The 23,095-nt window shown below is 37.6% G+C and overlaps 1 protein-coding gene across 2 annotated transcripts in view; it reads left to right on the top strand.

The window, feature by feature from the left end:
* The window catches only part of shroom4 (shroom family member 4), a 50,755-nt gene extending 30,704 nt beyond the window's left edge, over positions 1-20,051 (top strand). Inside the window, exons 1-9 of one of the 2 annotated variants that reach the window (XM_016554192.1) lie at positions 6,053-6,236; positions 7,989-8,147; positions 9,141-11,670; positions 13,448-13,512; positions 13,654-14,280; positions 15,358-15,987; positions 16,226-16,364; positions 17,629-17,901; positions 18,753-20,051. In XM_016554192.1, the coding sequence (XP_016409678.1) occupies positions 8,092-8,147; positions 9,141-11,670; positions 13,448-13,512; positions 13,654-14,280; positions 15,358-15,987; positions 16,226-16,364; positions 17,629-17,901; positions 18,753-19,040 (4,608 nt within the window). In that variant the 5' untranslated portion in view covers positions 6,053-6,236; positions 7,989-8,091 and the 3' untranslated portion in view covers positions 19,041-20,051. Of the gene's footprint in view, positions 1-6,052; positions 6,237-7,988; positions 8,148-9,140; positions 11,671-13,447; positions 13,513-13,653; positions 14,281-15,357; positions 15,988-16,225; positions 16,365-17,628; positions 17,902-18,752 lie in introns of those variants that run through there. The other variant, XM_016554191.1, reaches the window with a different exon arrangement.
* Positions 20,052-23,095: the final 3,044 nt, after the last annotated feature.

Genomic DNA, 23,095 nt, shown 5'->3' with positions numbered 1-23,095 from the left:
ATATACTTCACAGATATTTTACTCATAAGAATTTCTAGAGGTGCCAGCTTTGATCATATTTACCAAGGGTGCCAATAATTCTGACCACGACTGTATATAATTTTTTTGTTTTTTAAACAGAGCTGTTGTGTCATCCTGGCTTGTCTTTGTGAATGGGAAGGTGTGCTGTACAGTTAAAGGATGTTTGTGGTGTGCCGTGTCCAGAGACACACTGTATTGATTTCCTGCACACACACTTTCTATTGTTTAGCAGCAGCTGTCTGGAATGCAGATTTTATGCACTTTATCCACTTTGTTCAACTTATGATTGCACAATTTAGTTCAATATTTGTGTCTTCACCTTTTGAGTTGCATACCAGTCTAGTTCTGTAAGTACTAAATACTACAAGAATGAAAAATATACATTATACACACAGAAAGAAATTGCAGTTGATCTATTGAGGTTATCAAAACCCGATGTGCTCTGTCTGGAGGTGTGGTGCCCATCTTGCCACAGAGAACAGTGTGCTTCTGAAATTTCTGGATGTCTGGTTCCTCCTAGATCCTATACTCCCACTTCCTGTTACACATGCTGACTGTAATGGCAGCTTTAGGAGCTGAGCTGGGAACCATGGGACATAAATGTTTATTTACAGCAAATAACCATTGTCAGGGGCGGAAGAACTGTTTTGAAATGCGCATTTTGTCACTGACTCAAGCCAAGTCTGAAACACAGACCATATTTGGACTGTGAGCATATAGTTTTAAGATATTCAGATTCACACACGCATGTTCAGACTTAAAGGAAGGGTAGGTCTTTACAGGAAAGCCACGTGAGGGAGGGAAGTGTTGCTGTCTTGCTTTGGCATATCCTTCTGGATTTATTGAGGAATTGGCACGTTGGTTCTACACCGTTTGCCAGAGAAAACTATTGCACTAGATCATCCATACATAACAGCATTAATCCTAAAAGTACTGTGTGTAATTTCCGAGCTGCTAGTGGTATCAAGCAGAATTTCTCACATTTTTACAAATTCGATTTCTTAAAGGGACAGGTTAGATATTAAGGAATGTGTTTTCTTGTTCATACAATGAAAACCAGTGGGGACCAATGTTGTTTGGACCCCAGTGTTCTTCAGAATATCTTCCTTTGTGTTCAACAGAAGAACGTCTTAACGGTATGGAACAGCATGAAGCAGAATAAATGATGGTAGAATTTTCAGAATTCCCTTTAAACCACCCCAGAGTGAACTTTGGTTGAGCCAGAAATCGACATGTACATGTTGGGCTGCTCAAACAAACAAGAATATTTTGAAAGCACCACATTGTTGGGATGGGAAAAAATTATAAATTACATGTTTAAATCATTACCATTTTCCATGTCTCAGCATTTTTGGTAGAGTTTAAATGGAAAAAGTGAAGTTAATAAATGACACATTTAGCCATGTGCAATTCACATTACAGGAACCAATGGCTGTAATGTACTGTAAGAAGCCAACTGGCCAAATGCTGATATTAAAGCTGTAAGCACCACTGCTCTCGTGAGGAAATAAACTGTGGAGAGCCACTTCAGTCATCATCTATCAAAGGTTGCCTGGTCTCTCTGGGAGAAACCACAGTTGCACTTCACTCTATGAGTTTACGATCTTGTGGTTTGGAGAGGCCGTGGAGGAGAGTTATGAAGGACAGAGACAGCAAACTCAGGAAGCTTCTAGAGAAAGCAGTCTCACGGTAAGACCCTGCCCGCTGCGCTAAGGAACAAGAAAGAACAAAGGAGACTCGATGCCAAAACAATGGACATTCCTTACATTCCCAAGACCACCACCCCCCCTCCTGACTTTCCACATATTAGGAACAAAACTCTTAAGACCTTTCAGATTCCAAAACTTTCAACATGCCAACCTCACTGTATGGTGTTAGTGTATAATATGTTTTTCATTAAATTTGTGTGCATAGAATTTATAGTTTATGGCCTTCTTTGTTGTCTTTTGTTAAGAAAATGTGCACAGGATGAATTTCTGTACATGTACATTGTATATTAGGGATGCACTGATAGTCGATAATTATTTTAATGCTTTAGCCGATATTAGAATTCTATATTATTTTATCTAAATAAACAAAAACTACAAAAAATAAATCAAGCTAATAAATTATTAGTGTTTGTACTGTAACATTAACTTTTCTTTTTCTGTCATATAATGGCCACTTAAAATAGGAAAAATTAGCATGCACAATGGAATATCCAGTAAAAATCAATATTGTCTGAAATTAGAGTATAAAATTGGTGAATGGTGTGTGTCTTATATTTCAGTGGTAGTGGACAAAGAAGACCTGTTTCTTTTCCTAGAATGAGTCAAGTGATCAATCCAGACAGTTCTCCATGTGTGGGTTTGTCCTTTGGGATTGCATTATGATCAGACTCTGCATATTGAAATGGCTTCTTTTTTTATTAAAAGGCCCAGTAGCCCAGAGTGCCATGCCAAAGTTCTCATCATGGTAAAGATGTTTTGTGATATAACACTGATATGCTGGACATGTGGACAAGATGTAGGCCATCAGTTAGATTAACTTCTGTTCAGTTGCCAGGGTAAGTGTAAACAAACTGTGGTGTTATCATTGGTGTAAACTGTGAAGCCTTGTGAACTGCTGTGCATCCGTTTTAACATCTGTTGTTGAAATGTTGTTAAGACTGAGTCGACAGACTTGCATACTTTTATTCATTCAATTTATGCTCTTGTGATTAAAAGGGCACCGGGGTCATGACCTGGCACATCTCACTGCTATGTTTTTCTATTCAAAATAGTTAGGAAGGGTTTGATGTGGCTGATAAGCTTTTAGGCCAAGATGCATTTTTACATGCATTCTTTCCCCTTAAAAAGTACTTTAAGATCGGAGTGAAAGAGAATCCAAAACAACAAACAAGCTATTGTTCTGGAGAGCCCAGCTCATGACTGCTCCCTTCCTGGACTGGCTTTTTCGTTGTGGCCGTATTGGTAAAAGCCTGGGTGATTACATGGAATGCAGCCTTTGCGTCTCGCTAGCTGTTTTCGGGAAGCGGGCAACCAGAGAACAAACGATGCTGATTGCATGGATTGAAAGCGGAGAGGGGTGTGTGCATATTTTATTTATTTATTTATTTATTTAATTTTATTGACCTTGTTGCATATAATTTTTTATAGGCTTCAAATTAATAGCTAATTTAAGGTGAAAGGTCCATTTGATTTAGGGACATACTCATGTATGAAACATGGTACAAGTTTTAAAAATACACAGTAGCACCAGTATTTTGAAACTATTTTGTTCTTTGTTAGCACAAAGAAACTGAAATGACAGCGAATAATATGATTTAGTTTGTATAAACATCAACAAGCTGAAAAATAAAACCAGTTTTTTTTTTAGATAATGTAATCTTGTTAAAATTGATTTCATAAAATTGGTATCGAAAAAAGTATCGTTCAGGAACCGGTATCGAAGTCAAGGTATCGGTATCGATATCGAAAAATTTTGAACGATACCCAGCCCTAGTTTTTATGCTTCTCTCTTTGCATTACAATCTGTACAAATCTCTATTATATTCTTGATCAGTGTATTATTTTTGAATAATTGACTAATTAGATATGGACATGGTACGTTATGCTTCCCTAACAGTAAGACAGAGAGGACTGCTAACAGACTAATTGGATGTGTTCACTGCAAAAAATAAATAGTTGAGAAAAAAAAATAAGGCATTAAAGTCAGCAAACAGCAAAACCATAATCCTATAACAGTAACTGCATAATATATTCATGCTGCAATGCATGCTGGGAAGTAAATGTACAAAGCTTTAACATTTAAACAATATGAAATTCTTTGTTCAGACTGTGTAATTCTGTTGGTCTGACAATGGTTTTTATGTAGTTTCAAGAAAACTGCATTTCTCAGTATTTGAGACTTTCTGGCGAGTAAACAAAAAAATTTACTAGCCAATGGCGATTCAATCGCCAAGGTGTCCGTAGAGGGCTGAAAAAAGTTAATTAAACTGAAAAAAATGCAGTTGCTTTTTTACAGTGTTGGTGTGAAAAAACAGAAGAGAGGAAGTATCTTTGACCAGAGCACAGCATGCAGTACTACTGACTCATGTGTGTCACCAATGTTTCTCACAATAACCAGTGACCTCACACCTCAAGATATTATCATTTCGTGGTTTAACCACCCTTCTTTGCTATCACTCACGATCTCCGTTACTACAAAGAATTTCTACGTAAATTTAACATCCTGGCATAGCAGAAACTCTATACCCATAATGATTTTAAAATGGTGTCACTTAAGGACTTAACCCTGGTTTAATGGCTTTTTATATCCAGAGTTAATGTTCCACACACTTGTGCACCAACCTCAAATTTGTGGTGTAAAAGATGGGCTGCATCCCAATTTGCCTACTTATACTATGGCCTAAAAGTATGTTCTCTTTTTGTGATTAAAACAAGTAGATCCTTTTGAGTGTGTAGCAGAAGGGTGTCCTGTCACTGTGTAGTGATCAGTCATCTTGTCACAGTTTACACCTCTATATACAGTGCACACTCCATATATCAGTTCATTAATTTATGCTACAGTTACATACCAGCATTTCCACAGATGGACAACAGACCTGTTATTGAAACACGTTGTGTGCTCCTCATTTAATGTGTTTGTCCAGTCAATGTTTCTAACCTCATTAAAATGCTTTTTTTTTTTTTTTTCACAAAATCTGAATACTCAATAGAAATATTACAATGGAAGTCTATGGGCACCAAAACAGTTTAGTTACCGACATTCTTCAAAATATATACTTCCGTGTCCAACTGAAGAACATTTTAAACAACACAAGGGTGAATAAATGACTACAGAATTTTCATTTGTGGGTAAACTGTCCCTTTAAGAATGACCGGGTTAACGGTTTCAACTGAAGAGCCCATTAGTGGGAGGCTGTGCACAATTGTAATTTGTCCTTCACATGATTGTTGGGTTTTCTTGTATTGTCAGTGTTGTAGTTGTTAATCAGACTGACCCCATTCTGACTTTCATCAGCCATTCTGATTAGAGCAGGAAAAGCTGTTTATTAAGCACAGCTGATATGAGTTAAACTTCATTTTATTCTCTCTCTCAGGCAGTTGCTGGAATAACAAAACGCATACTGTTGCCTCTCAGATGTGCTTTGCATTGTTGTGCTTTCTTCACTATTGAAAAGAGCAAGAATACATGTACCTGGCCTCATGCCCCAACGACAATGCACCGTTTCAATCATTTCGTCTTGTTCAAACCAGCATTTGACACTGTTGACCACTCTACTTTGATATCTAGACTAGAGGCTTGTGGGGATAAAAGGAACTGTCCTTAAGTGGTTTCAGTCATACCTCACTGACAGAACATTTCTCTTGTTGTTATATATATATTTACTTATTTTATTATTAAGGCGAGACCCTGTTTAATTGTGTAGTTGTGCAGATTTTTATATTGTTTTTACTATTTTGAATTTCTGTACAGCACTTTGGTCAGCCGTGTGGCTGTTTTATACGTGCTATATAAATAAACTGAAACTTGAAACTTCAACCAATTTGTTTCCCGTTTTTTCACATACAGTATATCCTCCTCTGCTCTTTCTCTCTCTCCACCCCCCTCACTCTCTCACCACTACTGGCTGAAATTGACTGCTCTCCCAGGGAGACAGGAAGCGGCCCTCACATTTTTCCCCCATTCAAAGAATAATAGGAGAGAATGCTAGGTATTATTTTAGCAGTGGCTTGCCGCTTTATCTCCCCCAAACATAGTTTCCTCTTCATCTGAGCACCGCTTCCTCTCCCCCTAATGTCATTAGAGCGAGTGAGTGGGAGGTTGTGTGTGTGAGTATGTGAGCGAGAGAGAGAGAAAATGTCGTTTAGTGGACTGAATGTTTGGTCTTCAGTTGTGACTTGAAAGAGAGAGAGAGAGAGAGAGAGCGAGCTGCTGTTTGGGGAGGGGGGGGGTGTTTGTCTGTTAATTTTTTCCTGGACTGGGAATCTGGTCAGAGCCTCAGGCTGCCTCATTACAGCTAAATGACCGCCAACCTTCACTCATGTGAGCGTTGAAGCTGTTAGGGTCCTGATAAAGACTGACCACTCACAGCAGATACAGCAGACCTCAGGGTTGTCCTACTGATGGTTTAGACCTGAATTTCACCAAACCAAGCTGAACAGTCTTGGTTTGGACTCATCAAGAATATTTCTCTTACTTTGAGAACATCTGGAGTTGTCTGAAGTGTTGTGAGTATCTCAAGACATTTCGTACTGTGCAGAAAACCTTAAGTGGAGGTCAAACCAGCAGTAGTTTCAGCCTGGTTTCTGTTTGGTGTATTTCACTGGAACTGTACTGCTGTGCTAAGGTAAAATGCAACTGAAGCCGAGGAAAATTGCTTCAGAGTGTTTTTCTGCTTGTTTTAAAACTTTGATTGCTTTGGTAATTTTACGTGTTTTTTTTCTAAATCTAGACGTAGTTGTGTCAAAACTCTGAGGCCAGATCATATTCTAATAGACCCGATTTCAGTCATAACTGAATTTTTATTAAAAAAAAACAAAACTTTTTTTTAAACTTTTGATTTACTTTTGTGTTTTTTTACTTTTGCCTTTAGATAGCTGTACTTATGGAGCCTCAGATCAGCTTGGTGTTAGGTTTAATGTTTTTGATTAGATTGTAAGTTTTATTGGATGAGGATGATGGTAGTTATGAGCTGTCATGAGAAATCTCGATTTTCCTGAGATTGCAAAAGTGATTAGAATGAAATCTTAATTACATTTATTGTTTGTGGGTGAAATGAACAAAATGATTATGAAAAGAGACTGACGTGCCTCTGTGTTGATGTTTTTCCTTAATTTTTTTAAGCCTCTGTTTACTAAATGTCATGTATGGCAATAACGTTGGTGTTTTAAACTCTTTAATGTGTATTAATTTGTTGTATTACAATAAATATTCTTCTGCTTTACAATAACAGCACTCTGAGAACTGCTATTAAATAGCAAAATTAAGTCAGTATAGATATTGCTGTTTGTTTTAGAAGTTTTGAATTTATATACACTAACATTCAAAAGTTTGGTGTCAGTAATATTTTGAAAGATTACTTTTATTCAGCAAGGACGCATTAAATTGATCAAATAAATGCTGAGCTTCTAAGCTTTCTATTCAGAAAAAGAATCCTGTGGTTTCCACAAAAAATATTAAACTGCACAAATAAAAATAAGAAATGTTTCTTGAGCTCCAAATGATTTCCGAAGGACTTCTGTAAGACTGTATGAGTAACGGCTGTTGAAAATTCAACTTTGACATCACAGGAATACATTACATCTTAAAAATATATTACAATTAAAAAAAAAAAACTTTTATTTTAAATTGTAAAAAATATTTTACTGTATTTTTGAGCATAAGAGACTTCTTTCGAAACAAAAATTCTTACTGAACCCAAACATTTGAATGGTAGTGTATAATGACAACAAAAGATTGCATTTTTAGATATTTCTCACTTGCTTCTTTTCTTATCTAGCCTCTTGTGGAAACGCTTAAATTATTATTAGTTAAATAATAAGCCCTTAAAAACCATTGTTCCCTCTGGATTTTTATTGCCATCTGGAATGTTTGGGAATGCTGTACTCCTGTCAATGGGAATGATGGGATGTACCTGGAATCTGGGCCTTGTTCCATTTAATGCTGTTATTATATAAATTAATTGGCCGTTATTTTGCTGTACCTTGCGATACCTTAGCGAAAGAACCTCAATCAGCCGTTTCAGAGTCTAGTGGATGGCAGGTATGAAAGAGTTCCAGATGGCGAAGGCAAACATATATCCCTTGATTCCTGTATGTTTGTGTCAAGACTGACACTGCTTTGGAGTATAGGGTCTTTTCCTCACTCTTGAATGCTGTGGTTTCCTGATTGTGTTTTTTTTTTTGTCAGTAATTGGTACTTAGGAATATTAGGGTGATGTTATGACTTCATGTTCGCTTATGTCTCTGTTCTTTGAGCAGGCGCAGTGTGCCAGTGATCCGTCCCCACTCTTGGCACCTGGCGAAGCTGTCAGAGGCACCCTGCACTACGGGCACTGGTGACCCCTCAGATGGCCCCCCGGCTATGCAGCTCCACTTCACACCTCTCAGTGTACCTTGGCACTCCGGAGGTGACAATAGGTTGGTATAATAATCGTCATACAGATGATGTAAACATACCTTATTCTGTATGATGATTCATTTCTTTTTAGCATTTCAGTGGTTTAAATTGATATAGATATAATTTGCAACGTGTACATTACACTAATAGCTTTAACTGATCTTTGTGTGTGCACGGGAGAGAGAGATAGATCTCATTGTTGAATTAGGGAATTTTGCTTCCAGCAAATTTCACAAGGAAAACAATCAGAGAGGAAGCTAGTGATCTTATGTCAACATGTGGCTCACCGGATGCCACCACTATTTTCAGACGTATGACTCAGACATTCTTCACAGATCACCAGCAAAGTGACCAAAAACACACAAGAAAACCTGTAGTACAAAACATCGCATTGACCTAAGGGACTAATCTTTAACTTTCAACTTCAACATTAATGTTTGTTTTTAGGGGACTTGTTCTTCAGTGTATTTCCGCTGAAACTGTGAAACCTAATCACAACACCTGTAACGCAAAATGAAAAGGCCTAGGCCTATATGATTATCAATTTAAAATAAAATAATCATAAAACGAATAATTTGAGACAAATAGTTAACACATACAGGTTTGTTTGTTTTTCATTTATGCTGAGGTCTTTTTATTTTAAATGATGGAAAATTAGGCTTTTAATAGGAATACACTGTTTTTTAGTTCTTTTCGTTTTTTATTGAATTTAGTTTTTTTTAGTTTTTTTTATTGAACTGAATACTCTAAATGTGATTTCAAAATACTTCCTTGAAATCAGTGCCATCTTGCATTATATGTGGCAAGAGACACTTTGTAGACTGAAGCTTTTGCTCAGTTGCTAAAGGAATTTTACAAGCCAAATGCAAATTTCAAAACCGCATTTCATAATTTGATACTGAAATTCCAAGCTGACATTAAAAAAAATTTGGTACTTTTTGTAAGCAATCTTTGAAATCCTTATGGTGATATTCACATCGTCTAACTTGGTTCACTTCTGTTTCGTTGTGCAGTGAGCTGTCCATGCAGTGGGGCCATATCTCCAGGCACTACAGCACAGACCGCAGTAGCTCAATAGGAAGTATGGAGAGTCTGGAGAATCCTCCCAGCCAGGGTTACTATGACAGTCAGCTCTCTCCCATTGATCCTGTCATCTTCAACAACAAACGTGACTCCGCTTACAGCTCATTCTCAGCCAGCTCAAACACATCTGATTACACTGTCCCCGTCAAGCCTGAGGATACCAACTCTATGGACAGTCTTCTCCAGGGTTTTGGTTCTTCCTGCAGGTATCCAAACAGAGGCCAACATTGTGCCCCCAGTGGCCATGGAAACCAGCAGGAAGAGCGTGGACACTCCAAGAAACTGTCTGACAGAACTGAGGCTAAAGTCCGACCATCGTCCTATAGTTGTGAGGAGGAACACTGTGCGCCACCGCAGCCACCCATGAGGAAGGACAGTTTTAGGGCTACTAGAGGCCAACCAACAGATAAACGCTGTGTGTCTGCTCCTGTAGGCATCCCAAGTGTAACCAGCTGCATGGTTGAAGATCAATCCCAAATCCAGGAAGTTCTGACTGGTAGTGTTTATTTGAATGGAACACAAGACAATGAGCAAGAACTTAAAGGATGCACTATTGAACCTTATTACACCTTCAACTCCAAGACAGACTCTGAAGGAGATAGCAAGGCAACTGGCTGTGAGAAAAAACACTTGGAGAGCTATTCAGAATCTGTGGTGGCATCTACACCTCCTCTCAGTCCCTTTTCACAAAGGAATATGGATGAGAACTTTGATGCCCAACCAGAACGTAATATCCAGTCAGCAATGCACAGACACAGTGCACCTGAGAAACTTCTAGCTTCTCGGCTGCATATGATGGATTTTACTGGTGACAAAAGTGATAATCGTGCATCTCCAACTTGTCAGTGGTCACAGTCACCTCTTTATCTGAGTGATACTAGTCAAAATACGGCCCAGGCCAAGTGGGGAGCGAGTAGATGTTCCACACCTGGTTCAGTGGCAACTTCCGAACTTGAGGATCCCAGGTTAGAGGAGGATCCTCTAGATTCTGGACAGAATCTCTGGGGGCAGCCCAGTAATGTCTCTGGAAATCCCATGGAGAATGGATACTCCACTGCTAACTCTCAGACCAGTGAGAAGAACTTTGGGTTTGTAGGTGCTAACGTGTGTGTAGACACTCACCTGAATGAGAATGGGCGAGAAGTGAGGGTAGATGATGGTAGCGTCACAAAGCAGTCGCAGAAACGTCAGTTCCGTAGCTCCAAGTCACGTCGTAGAAGTGAGCGTTTTGCCACAAACCTCAGAAATGAGATCCAGAGGAAGAAGGCCCAGCTGCAGAAGAGCAGAAAACCTTGTGGTGAGGAGACTGTGGAAGAAGAGGTTGCAGATCTCAACATGGAGTCAGTAGCTCCTCCAGAGCACCATCAACCCAGACCCCAAACCTTCTCAAGTCCTCTTACCAGTCCTCCGACTATCCAAATATCCGAACGGACACCTCAACAAGATGCAACCCAAGTTGAGGAACATTCCAGAACCAGGGCTGTGTGCTTCCAGACATCTCAGACCCAAACCCAGATCCCTCAAAATGCCAGACAAGTGTGTGTGCATGTGGTGGAGGAGATAGCACCTGCAGGTAAACCACGGAGATGGCGCTGGACACCAGAATACAAGCTTCAACCGGAAACTGAGCCCTCGGAGATGAAGAGAAATGAGGCTACTGGACAGATGTGGTCTGGGAAAATTGGATCAACAAGAGGGAGGGCAGGTTTCTCCAGTAGTCGCTTAGGTCGATCGGACGAGTGTGATATCCCTCCCTTTGCAGACCGCAGGAGGTTTTTTGAAGAGACTAGCAGAAAGTTGAGTCAGTCTGTAACAAACTTGTCAAGCCTAACAAGTCGAAATCAGAGACTAGAGAAGCCGAGTAGACCAAACCATCCATCCTCACCTGAACCTCTTGAAATGGCCTCTAACCTGGGCCGGAGGAGGTTTTCGTATCAAGATGTGCCCTACGTCAACTCACTGGACACTGGGAGACAGTTTATGAGTACCCAACAAGACCAAGAAAAATTGAGGAAGAGGCTGGTAGAGAGAGAGCAGGAAAAAGAAAGAGAGCAAGAGAGAGTCACGGAGCAAAAGAAACTTAGAGAACAAGAGAGGGAGAAGGAAAGATTAAGGAAAGAGAGGGAAAAAGAGCAACAAAGGGTAAAAGACTGGGAGGAGAGGCAAAGACTGCTGCAGAGAGAACAAGAAAGGGAATCCAGAAGAGAAACCGTTCATTCTGAACACAATATGAGCAGTGACATGGTTCCTCAGTCTTTATCTCACGACGCCTGTCGGAAACAGCCGCCCAGTCCTCGGGTTCCTTCCTCTCTGCAGTCCTCTGAGCATTTCTATAGCAACACTACCACCAACATCCAAAAGCCTTGCTCAGCGTTCCACCTAGTGACCACCCAGCACAATCAGTATGATGACTACCAAGTGAATCCACCCTACAAAGCCAGGAGCTACACCCCAGCTGAGGTAAGATTAGGAATTTAGCATTGTTCATTGTCTAAAACAAGGATTGTGAAGCTTTTCTGATCCAGGCTCTCAGTCAACCCAGGGGACAACTAATATAAAAAATTCCAGATTTTCGGAGTACCACTGTAACAAACATTATTACAATATACTAAATTAACGTTTTGCTATATACCTGCTTTTAAATACTCTGCTATGTCCTGGGTTTAGTGTGCCACTGTATTGTCCAGCAGACAGCAACTTCATGGACCCCCAGGGGGTCTGCTGAATCATGTTTGGGGCAAAAACATTAGGTAGCTGTAAGTGTTTAGTCAAGTGATTATTGAAAGAAAATGTAACAGATATTAGCCACATAGCAAGTACTTGGGGAATACCTTATTGATGCACATGTCATAGTATGCACTATATATATCTTTGCAAAATGGAGACATTGTTATTAATGTCCTCCTGCAGTTCACTGTCAAATAACAGCCTCATAAATTCATAATGAATAGCCTGTACATTCGCTTATAATGAATAGCTTGAGCATGAATACAGATGGAAATCAAACTTTGCTGCTTGATTATGTAGAAGAGGGTGTGATTTCCTTTCTTTATTGTGGTTGTTTACAGTTCTAGGCTCTTAGAAACTAAACGATGAGTCCTTACAAACACATTTTGTAAAGTCATTGAACCACTTTTGATTTCAGTTCAATCATTTTGAATTGAAAATATCCTGCTTTATTGGAGCCAGAAAGGTACTTCTGTTATCTGTCAAATATTATATATCTTTGTGCATTGATCTTTCTGCACACTGTTGGAATCGAATAAGGATGAAACTGTTTATTCTTTACTTGAGCTGTTATTTTAAGACTCTTTGGTGTCTCTTTGGCCATGTAGATGGGAATGAGACTTTTGAGTCTTTAGTGCAGACTTATTTTAATATTAGCATTCATGCAGGATATCTTGAAATTTGGGTCCCAAAAGGCCAAATGTTGGCCAGAACTGTAAAAAAAACTGAATTGGCTATAATATAACAGGAACATTGAATATGTATTCCATCGTAACAATTACTAGTCTTAATACATGTCCTTTGGTTTTTACGGTTAAAGTGTTTTAAGAGTTTCATCTTAAAACATGAATTGATAATTTAACTGATCTCTGAGCCATTTTTGGTCCTTCAGTGTGTTTAGGTCTAAAAGATCTTTTAGACCTTTTTTAATCCTTGAGGGCAAATTCAGGTGAATTCAAGAGGGAATTTTCCTTGTAGTGGAATTCAGCCCATGTCCACTGGATGAGAATCAGAGATACTATTCACTGTACTGACTCCCCTTACAGTTCTCCGAACAGAATGATTTTGAACAGTATCAATTATTTTGGCAGTTGTCAGATATTTTGCTCATGGTGTGCTTTTAAAAATCTGGGCTATGGCACAACAGCCGTGGGAATGAACCGGTATTTGTATGGTTACTTAAGCTGTACCTCTGTAGTACCCCTTTGAAAGAGGCACTTAAATGCCAGGGTTTTTAAGATCACCTACAGTAGGTTGTTTCAGATGCCCCATATGCTAAATAACAAGTCAGTAGACAGGTGAAAATTTAGTTACATAAATCACCAGTATGGTGTTATTATCTATTTACCTAGTTGTCTTTTTTTTAGTAGTTTTTAGTTTTTTTTAGTAGTAGGTTTGGGTAAAAATCTACAACACAATTTTTTTTTTCTGTAAATTTTTTTTAAATTATATTTTATTTATTGTTTAATTTATATTTTATATTTAAATATATTGCAAACATATTTTACAGGCCCACCCTGTGCAGGAACAGGAACAAGCAAAAAAACTAAACAGAAATTTCAGCTTAACAGCAGGGTAAGATTTCTGTTTTTAACTGTCTCAATAGATTTACTTACTGCTATTGCCCATATTTTGCATGTGTTTTACTCATTTACGTATGGCTATTAACAAGCCATTACTTATAAGAATTATAGCATAACATTTCTTATTCCACAGGGACTACTCAAGGTGTAGGAGAGACTCCAAGACAGGAGAGGGTGCTGCTGTTCCTAGCTTCATGGGTCAATGTGGCAACATGACAGGTGGCCGCACTGAGGAGCATCTTTTTTCACCCCTTAGAAACCGTGCTATGTCAGAAAATGACATTCGTGTGGACACACAAAATGTTCATAATCACACCAACGTCACGCCAAGCAGAATGCGCGCATCCACTCTTAGTGACCTGGATGAGAATGGAGTATGTGTCGGTGAAGTAAAGAAGAAAAAAGGGCCTCCACGTCCACCGCCCCCGAAATGGGATCAGTTTCACAAGAGACGGGCATCCCACCATAACCTCTTCTCCTCCCCACCACTCTATAACTCTACCTCTTCCTCTCCACCTCGACCACAGCCGTGCACATCCCAGCCCCCCAGTGTGTCTGAAATGACACGTCAGCGCTCCTATAGTCTTCCTCCGAGGGAGGTCTCAGAGAGCCATCGCTGCTGTGGTCAAGAGTACTCGGTGGCTCCCCCCAGCCCTGCTTTTACACGTCGGGCCTTTAAACCTGTAGCCCTGCCCCCAAGAGAGAGAGACATGAGGAGAGAACTTCATCAACCTTTGCCACAGCCTGAACCACGCACAAGGTAAAAACATACCTTCCAACCCCCCACACATGACATATAAGACTTATTCATGGTATTCCTATTGATTTCATATGGTTTTAACTAACCATTTTCAAGAATTTTTTTTATTTAATGACTCAAAAATCTTTGTGATGAATCCATTAAATAAAAAGTAAAAACATATTAACTTTATACTTTGACTACATGAGAGAACACATCTTAAAAATCAAAATGTTTTTTTACTACGTTGATTAGACCACAATACATTTTGTTTTTTGAATATTAATAACAAGTAAAAAGTTTCTAAAATAATAATGATTATGGCAAACTACTAAAGGTTTTCTTTCCAATATATATTTTTTTCATTATGATATCAGGACACTGATACTTCATACTTCATTATGATATCAAGCCACTTTTTTTATCCTGAATTTTTTGTTTGACTTCATGCCAAAAAATATCAAAATTAATTTAATTCAGAGATTTGGTATGGTTAAGTAATTGTATGGTCAGTTCTTTTCAAAATTATATGGTTGGTAAGAATTTGTAATGTTTCAAAAAAAATGTATGTCTCTGATGCTCACCAAGGCTGCATTTAATTGATTAAAAATACAAAAAAACAGTAATATTGTGAAATATTATTATAATTTTAAATAACTCTTTTCTATTTTAATATATTTTAAAATATTTTTTTCTTGTGATAACAAAGCTGAATTTTTACCATCATTACTCCAGTCTACACTGTGACATGATCCTTAAGAAATCATTCTAATATGCTGATTTGTTGCTCAAGAAACATTTCTTATTATTATCAGTGTTGTAAATAGTTATGCTTCTAAATATGTTTGTGGAAATGGTTATATATTTTTTTATATAACCAGAATTTTTGATGAATAGAAAGTTCAAAAGAACAGCATATATATTTAAATACAATTGTAACATTATAAATGTCTGTACTGTTCCTTTGGTCGAATTTATGCATCCTTACTGAATAAAATAAAAAACATCTTACTGACCCTAAACTTTTGAATGGTAGTGAATAAATTCAATTTTTAATGTACTTTTGAATTAACTGCCTTCATGTCTGCCCTATTTTAGAATACCTGTCCACAATGCTGCAGTGTCAGATGAGCCTAGAGTCACACTGGTGAAGCCCATCTTTTCTGAGCATCAAGCTGAGTGGGACCGCTCCAGTCCTCACTACCATGCACAGGGCACTACCAGGTCTCATGAAGTCCCAAAGAACAGTTTGTCAACTGGACCCGTGTGTCCCGAATCCTACTTCTCCGTGAACAACTACCACTTGCAGCCCTATCAAGCAGGCTTCCCTGGAACGGTTTACAAAAACCAGCTTATTTCCTCCCGCAGTCCTAACAGTATTGAAGATGGAAACCAGCCCCTAGAGACAGACATAGATGAGATCAGTGAGAATGAGCGGTTAGGAAAAATTGACAGAAGGGAAGGAGAGGACAGGATGGAGATGCAGGGTTTTGCTCGACCAGTTCTAGTGCTGGAGACAGACATTGACAACATGCCTGAGGAAGGGGCTCCTTCAGCGAGAAACATTAGAGGGCCGAGGGGCGCTTTGGTGGACTCCATTCTAGAGGATGATTATGGTTTATCTAGGAAAGAGCTGATAGGAGAGTTATTTCCACACAGTGTAAATAAAGAGATTTGTGGAGAAAGCTGGAGAGGAGGCCACCCAATCAGCGGAGGAACACTAGAGAGGTACACCAATATAATACTGTTTCAGACTTTCTGCTTCAAAATTTTATGCTTTAATCAATGTGTTACTTGCCGTTTCTTTATAATTTTTTATTTGCACTTTCTGAGTGAAACTTGTTTCAAAGTAAATTCTACATGAATTGTCAGTGTATTCTATTCTGTTCTATCAGAAAGATTGTAACAGTGCCTCCATCTTCACCTCCATTATTTTGCTTCTAAATGATCCATGACTCTTTCCTAGGCCCTCTAGACTGGGAACATCCACAGTACAAGTTTCACGATCAGCCTGTTATGACATGTCAGCTGACAACCCGCAACTTCTTGCCAGGTTTCGAGAGATCTCAGAGAGGAAAGAGGAGGAGGAAGAACTCAATTATAAGGTGAAAGATTCAGAAATGTATGGCTCGATTATTTCATGCTAGGGATGCACAATATTGGATTTTTGCCAATATCCGATATGCCAATAATTTTCGATGCCGATACCGATATATAATTATTTTTAATTTTGGTTAGTTTTAACAAGAACTTATTTGTTAGAATTAAATAAACAATAATGAAGTTCTTTTATAATGACAGTACATTTAAGATTTGAAAATAACTATAAATAAACTATGTATTAATCACTGCATTTTTTTTTCAGAAAGATGCAGAGGTAACCTTAACATTATATTTTATGATTTAACATTTGTAAATGGTCTAAAGCAAAAGAGGTGTAAAAATTCTGAAAATCTTTTAGGGCTCATCATTTGTTTAAAAAATATAACACATGATATTACAATATTACACATGATTAAACATAATGAATAAATCAGTATATATAAAAATATTTAATTTAAGTGTCACGTTTGTTGCTTTCATGCTTTCATTTTATTAGAAGTAGGCCAACAGCGCCCCCTACGGAATTAATACTCCTTACCGAGCGGGCTTTAGGACCCGGGGGAGGCTGCCCCTGCTGCTGTTGCACTACCATTTACTCTATCACACACTGAACACCTCCTTCTGTACATGCATTCTCCTTTTAAATAGGGCGATCCAAAACAGTGAATCCAATCACCATTCAGGCAAAACTTTGCTTCAAGAATTAGCCACAATGCTAAGTTAATGTATTCCTCTTATCGGCAAGACATATCGGCATAATTTTTCATATCGGGCCGATGCCGATATTTACATTTAAAGCCATTATCGGCCGATTCCAATAATATCATGCATACCTATTTCATGCTTTGTAATTTATTCCTATGATGGAATAATAGTGACTAGGCTCAATTTTCAGCAGCCTTTACACCAGTCTTCAGTGTCACATGATCTTTCAGAAACCATTCTAATATGCTGATTTGGTGAAAAAGTAACTTTTTTATTATTATCGGTGTTGAAAATAGTTAATATGATACATGTTTTTTTTTCAGGATTCTTTGATGAATAGAAAGTTGAAAAGAACTGCATTTATTTAAAAATAAAAATCATTGGTAACACTGTCTTTACAGTCACTTTTGATCAATTGCTCAATGTCCTTGATGATTAAATGTATTAATTTCTTAAATTAATTTTTTTTTAAAAACTACTAACCCCAAATTTTTGAAGAGTAGTGTATATATATATATATATATATATGCCACTTTTCATAGTAAATGTTTACACTTACAGAAGCAGCTGATGGAGAGCCTTCGTAAAAAGTTGGGTGTCCTTCGTGAGGCACAGAGGGGCCTGCAAGAAGATATTCGTGCCAACGCTCAGCTGGGAGAGGAGGTGGAGAGCCTGGTGCTCGCTATCTGCAAGCCCAACGAGGTGGACAAGTACCGTATGTTCATCGGTGACCTAGACAAGGTGACCAGCCTGCTGTTGTCTCTTTCTGGGAGACTGATCCGGGTAGAAAGCGCCTTGGACTGTGTGGACCCAGAGACTGGCCACCAGGAGAGGGTGAGGAGAGAAATATCATTGTAAAATAATAAATGAACTTTTCCACGACATTCTAATTTATTGAGATGCACCTGTATATTATCACCCAGCGATATATTAAACTTTGGATATATAATACATCCACCTTCATCTGCATACATACAGTATAGACCTTAAGTCAGGTTAGATGCCATATTGAATTGAACGTGGATGAAAATGAGGCTGTGAGAGATAGGTGTACTGTCTTTACAATGGCATGCACTGTATGAAGGTCCTCACAACTTTCAAAACTGTCCTAAGGAGTCTGTCTGTCTGCTGAAAGTTTTTCTTTTCATCAGTTGAACAATCAGTATGTTGTTAAACAACAGTATAATCCATTGAACACACTGTACTTCTGTCCCTCACAGTCTCGTTTCCTGTCAAAAATGACATGATGTTACACTGACTAAGGTCTATAGTAGTCACCATTTGAAGTGGATCAAAACCTTTCATCAAAGTTGTCCTAAGACATGAACGCTTTTAGGTTTTAGGACAACTTTGATGAAAGGTTTTGATCCACTTCAAATGTTGACTACTAGTGTATACTTGCATATAGCAATATAAAGTACAATATATAGCAAATCTCAACTGCGTGATTGCTTGTATCTTTGCAAAATGTAAATTGTATTGTTGCCCAGCTCCAATCTGCAAAATTTGACTAATTCATGAAGATAGCTTTATAAACATTGACATCATATTTTTTTCCTGTAAAGCGGCTTTAAAACTATGTGTATTGTAAAAAGCACTATACACGTAAATTAGACCTTGAGTTTTTATCCTTCTGCATGTTTGATTTGCTTACCATTTTATTCTTATTCTCTCTGTCATGTCAGCTACAACTTCTGGAAAAGAAGAAGCAGCTGCTGGTGCAGATGGGAGAGGCTCAGGAGCTCAAGGAGCACGTGGACCGGCGTGAGCAGGCGGTTGGCAAGGTGCTGGACTGTTGCCTGACCCCAGAACAGTTGCGTGACTACAGTCACTTTGTGAAGATGAAAGCAGCCCTACTGGTAGAGCAGAGGCAACTGGATGACAAGATCAGGCTCGGTGATGAGCAGCTCAGGGGACTTCGAGAGAGCCTCGGCCTGGGGCTGGGGGTCGGGATGGGGTATGGACAATACTGAAAAGTGCTGAATGAGTGTATGTATAACGGGATTTGAGATGGACCGAAAAAACCTTGAACTGCAGTATGTTTTAAAGAAAGGACATTACATTGACGTGGCAGGTGAGTACAGAAAAGCACAACTATCACAGACTAATGTTCAGTTCAATTCGAAAACACTACATCACTACTTGAAGTTGTCTGTTAGGACTTCAACTGCACCAACAACCTTTCGGGAAAGTGTTTTTTTTTTTTTTTGCATATGACACCGCCAAAGAACGCATGTGTGCATATACTTCTCATTGAATACAATAAGGGGAGTGTCCATGCACTGCTATTTATTTATTTATGTGTGTATATATTCATACACACAATATATATAAATATCTTTCATTCTGGTTTTAAGGTCAAATTGCTTTAATAATTTACAGCCTCACATTGCATGTATTCAATTTCATTCCGTTCTTTGGCATGGTAAACGTTATTGTTCTGTTTAAGATGTTTTGTTTTGTTAAGTATTTGTATGAAAACATGTACATAGTGGATGCCTAAAGTGCATCTTTAAGTCACAGAAGTTTCTTTCTGTCATAACTGGAACTTTTCTTAAACGAAATGGTGTGGCGTATTATTGCAGCGTTTTCAAAAGCGGCCATTTATATTTACTTTTCTTATTCAGTATGCTTTATAGTACTTGCTACACTTTTCTCAGATAATTATTATTGTCAAAGATAAAATTTATGTCTACGTAAGAATATAAATGTGCTGTGCCTGTTTTGAGAAATGACATGCATAAATGTCTTGAGAAGATCAGCCTTGCTTTACTAAAGCTCTTATATTGACATGTTTTTGAATAAGAGTTTTTAGTTAAATGAGATGCACTGTTTAACCCTTATGTATCATCTCGCAACATGGCAACTTTTGAGGCGATTGTTACTAGATTTCCTTTTCTTTGTGAGAAACTGGACATTTCTTTAGAAGGAAGGAGAATGCTGCTTCGCTGACCATTTACTGCCTTGAAAGTCTTGTCTTTTTTTTTTAAATAGCTAAATAAGGAGCTTGAGATAAAGATTAAGGAGAGACAAAGAAGAGTGAGATAAAGTGAATTTGTATTTGAAGGGCTTGTAGTACAGAAACAAGGAATGAATGTATGTATTTGGTTTCAAAATTGCAGATCAAAAAGGTAAATGTGCCTATTTTTTATTTTTTTTGATTCACTTTGTATAAAATTTATAGTTTAATAACTATAAACTACTCTTGTTCATTTTGTTGTATCATACATTGTAAACAGCATAGCGCTGAAGATGAAAGGAATTACTTGGTCTATTGATCATTTTCCTCTTTTCTTTTCTTTTTTATTTTTTTTTTATTGAAAAGATTCATTGTAAAACATGCACAATTAAAACAATATATTATCAGGGTTATGCCCTTGTTTTTACAAGGTCATTCTTTGGAATTTTTTTTTTTTTTTTTTTTTTGAAGTTTTTGGACTAAAGTGAATTTGTATTTGAAGGGCTTGTAGTACAGAAACAAGGAATGAATGTATGTATTTGGTTTCAAAATTGCAGATCAAAAAGGTAAATGTGCCTATTTTTTATTTTTTTTGATTCACTTTGTATAAAATTTATAGTTTAATAACTATAAACTACTCTTGTTCATTTTGTTGTATCATACATTGTAAACAGCATAGCGCTGAAGATGAAAGGAAATACTTGGTCTATTGATCATTTTCCTCTTTTATTTTATTTTTATTTTTTTTGATTGAAAAGATTCATTGTAAAACATGTACAATTAAAACAATATATTATCAGGGTTATGCCCTTGTTTTTACAAGTTCATTCTTTGGAATTTTTTTTATTTATTTTTTTTTAGAATGTTGTGTTTGAGACTTGCTCTGTGCTTTATCATGTTATTCCAAAACTATTTAAACAATATTGTGCCAATTAATTGACTTCAAACCGACTAAGGAGTTAGTCTTTTTAAAAATACATTATCAACATACTGATTGATTGTGACAAAAATATTTAACATTGTTTTAACATTAATTAATCATTCTCATGTTTGAGGTGTGATTAATAGCTTGTCGAAACGTTACGTAATTAATAATTAACAAGGGTGTTGATTGGATAGAAGGCAGTGCCAAGGTGAGCTTATTAACTACTTGGCGGGAAACGTAAAAGTTTAATGAAACGCGCACGCATTCTGATTTCTGCTCTTACTTCTTCAGTGCTGGTTTACAATAGGCTAACGTTACATGATGTTTGGCTTTTTTTTTTAGAATGTTGTGTTTGAGACTTGCTCTGTGCTTTGGCATGTTATTCCAAAACTATTTAAACAATATTTTGCCAATTAATTGACTTCAAACCGACTAAGGAGTTAGTCTTTTTAAAAATACATTATCAACATACTGATTGATTGTGACAAAAATATTTAACATTGTTTTAACATTAATTAATCATTCTCATGTTTGAGGTGTGATTAATAGCTTGTCGAAACGTTACGTAATTAATAATTAACAAGGGTGTTGATTGGATAGAAGGCAGTGCCAAGGTGAGCTTATTAACTACTTGGCGGGAAACGTAAAAGTTTAATGAAACGCGCACGCATTCTGATTTCTGCTCTTACTTCTTCAGTGCTGGTTTACAATAGGCTAACGTTACATGATGTTTGGCTTTGTACGAGCACTCAAAAGCACAAGATTTACACCCAAACAAAATGTCTTAACCCAGCGTTTCTACATTACCTCTACATCTGCAAAAAGCAGAGTCGGCGCTGTGGTAAGTTCAACAGATAGTGAAGGAAAGTAGGAAACTCCGAGTGATTTCCACAAATCGGTTCTTTCGAACAGTTTTAAAATACTCAAATATCTTACGTAATTACATAGTTTACACCTGTTCAAGTTGCTTTTTGGGTAGGTAAAGTTTTATTAGGAGTGTTTTCATTTATAAGTATCACGTCTCTTCACATTGTTGTAGACATGGTTCACCTAATTTAGAAGAACCTATGTGTAACTTTTTTTTTTTTGCCGTTTCTCAAGTCTCCTTAAACGTTAATTGCTCAAACTGTTATAAGTCTTTTGCAATGCATTTTGTAAACGTTCTGATATTCGGGAGTGTTTCGGTTTAATATGATGCTGACTCGAAATGAGGGAACTGTGCTTGGATTCAATCCACCTCGTGAACGAATCGGGTTTTGTGAAGCTGGTTTTGCCAAACCCCTCCCTCAGAAAATCTCTAGAACCACCCTCAAAAGTGTCAATTTTTCACAAAAAGTCACCAAATATGAAAACAAAGTAAATGCAGGTAAATTTGGTAAAGGAAAGTGTGTGTATGTGTGTGTACACACACACACACACACTTTACAAATGATGACAGTATAAAAAGATATAACAAAAGATTAAGTATAACACAAAATTTTGAAGTGAAATTAGGAAATGCTTGTGATCTTGCAAGCACATCAAACATGATGGAAAGGCACTAAAGACACATAATGTTGGGAATTAGTTTTATGTGTCACCAAAGTGCATCCCTGTCCTGCTCAAATACAACAGATAAGAGATATTATGATTCTCCAAAAACAAAAACTTTATTCATACAAACTTCTTTCAGTCAACACACTATTACTACAAAGTAAGTGCAAAACACTGCATCCCAGCACACATGACACGATGATGCCCTGTGTCTCTCTCTCATTATCTAGTTGATATGACTGTGCATGAATTGTGGTATAACTTTTGTGTCCGTGGTTAAAATGTTAATTTTTTTTTCTCCGCCATCTTGATTGATGCTTATAATGAAATTGTGGTGTGCGTCATGGCAGGCGTGGTGTACTGGTGTGTTCACTGCGCAGACTCATTGGCATGATTGAGAGCAAACGTGAGAGGTCACGGGCCTACGGCAGGGTGTGGCCAAGTAAAAAAAAAAAAATCGCTAGTTTTATTTAAATATAGCTAAAATAGCTCCTTGTCGCAAAAAATAAAAAAAAGTCGCAGCTACAATGAGAAAGTAGCTAAATTTAGCGACAAAATCCCCAAATTGGCAACACTGCAAGTGACCGATTTCACCCGTGGCTTCAGCGTCT

The sequence above is a fragment of the Sinocyclocheilus rhinocerous genome, unplaced genomic scaffold (assembly GCF_001515625.1).
Source record: "Sinocyclocheilus rhinocerous isolate Xijiao unplaced genomic scaffold, SAMN03320098_v1.1 scaffold105, whole genome shotgun sequence".
Lineage (NCBI taxonomy): Eukaryota > Metazoa > Chordata > Actinopteri > Cypriniformes > Cyprinidae > Sinocyclocheilus > Sinocyclocheilus rhinocerous.
This window is presented reverse-complemented; position numbering and strand designations above follow the sequence as displayed.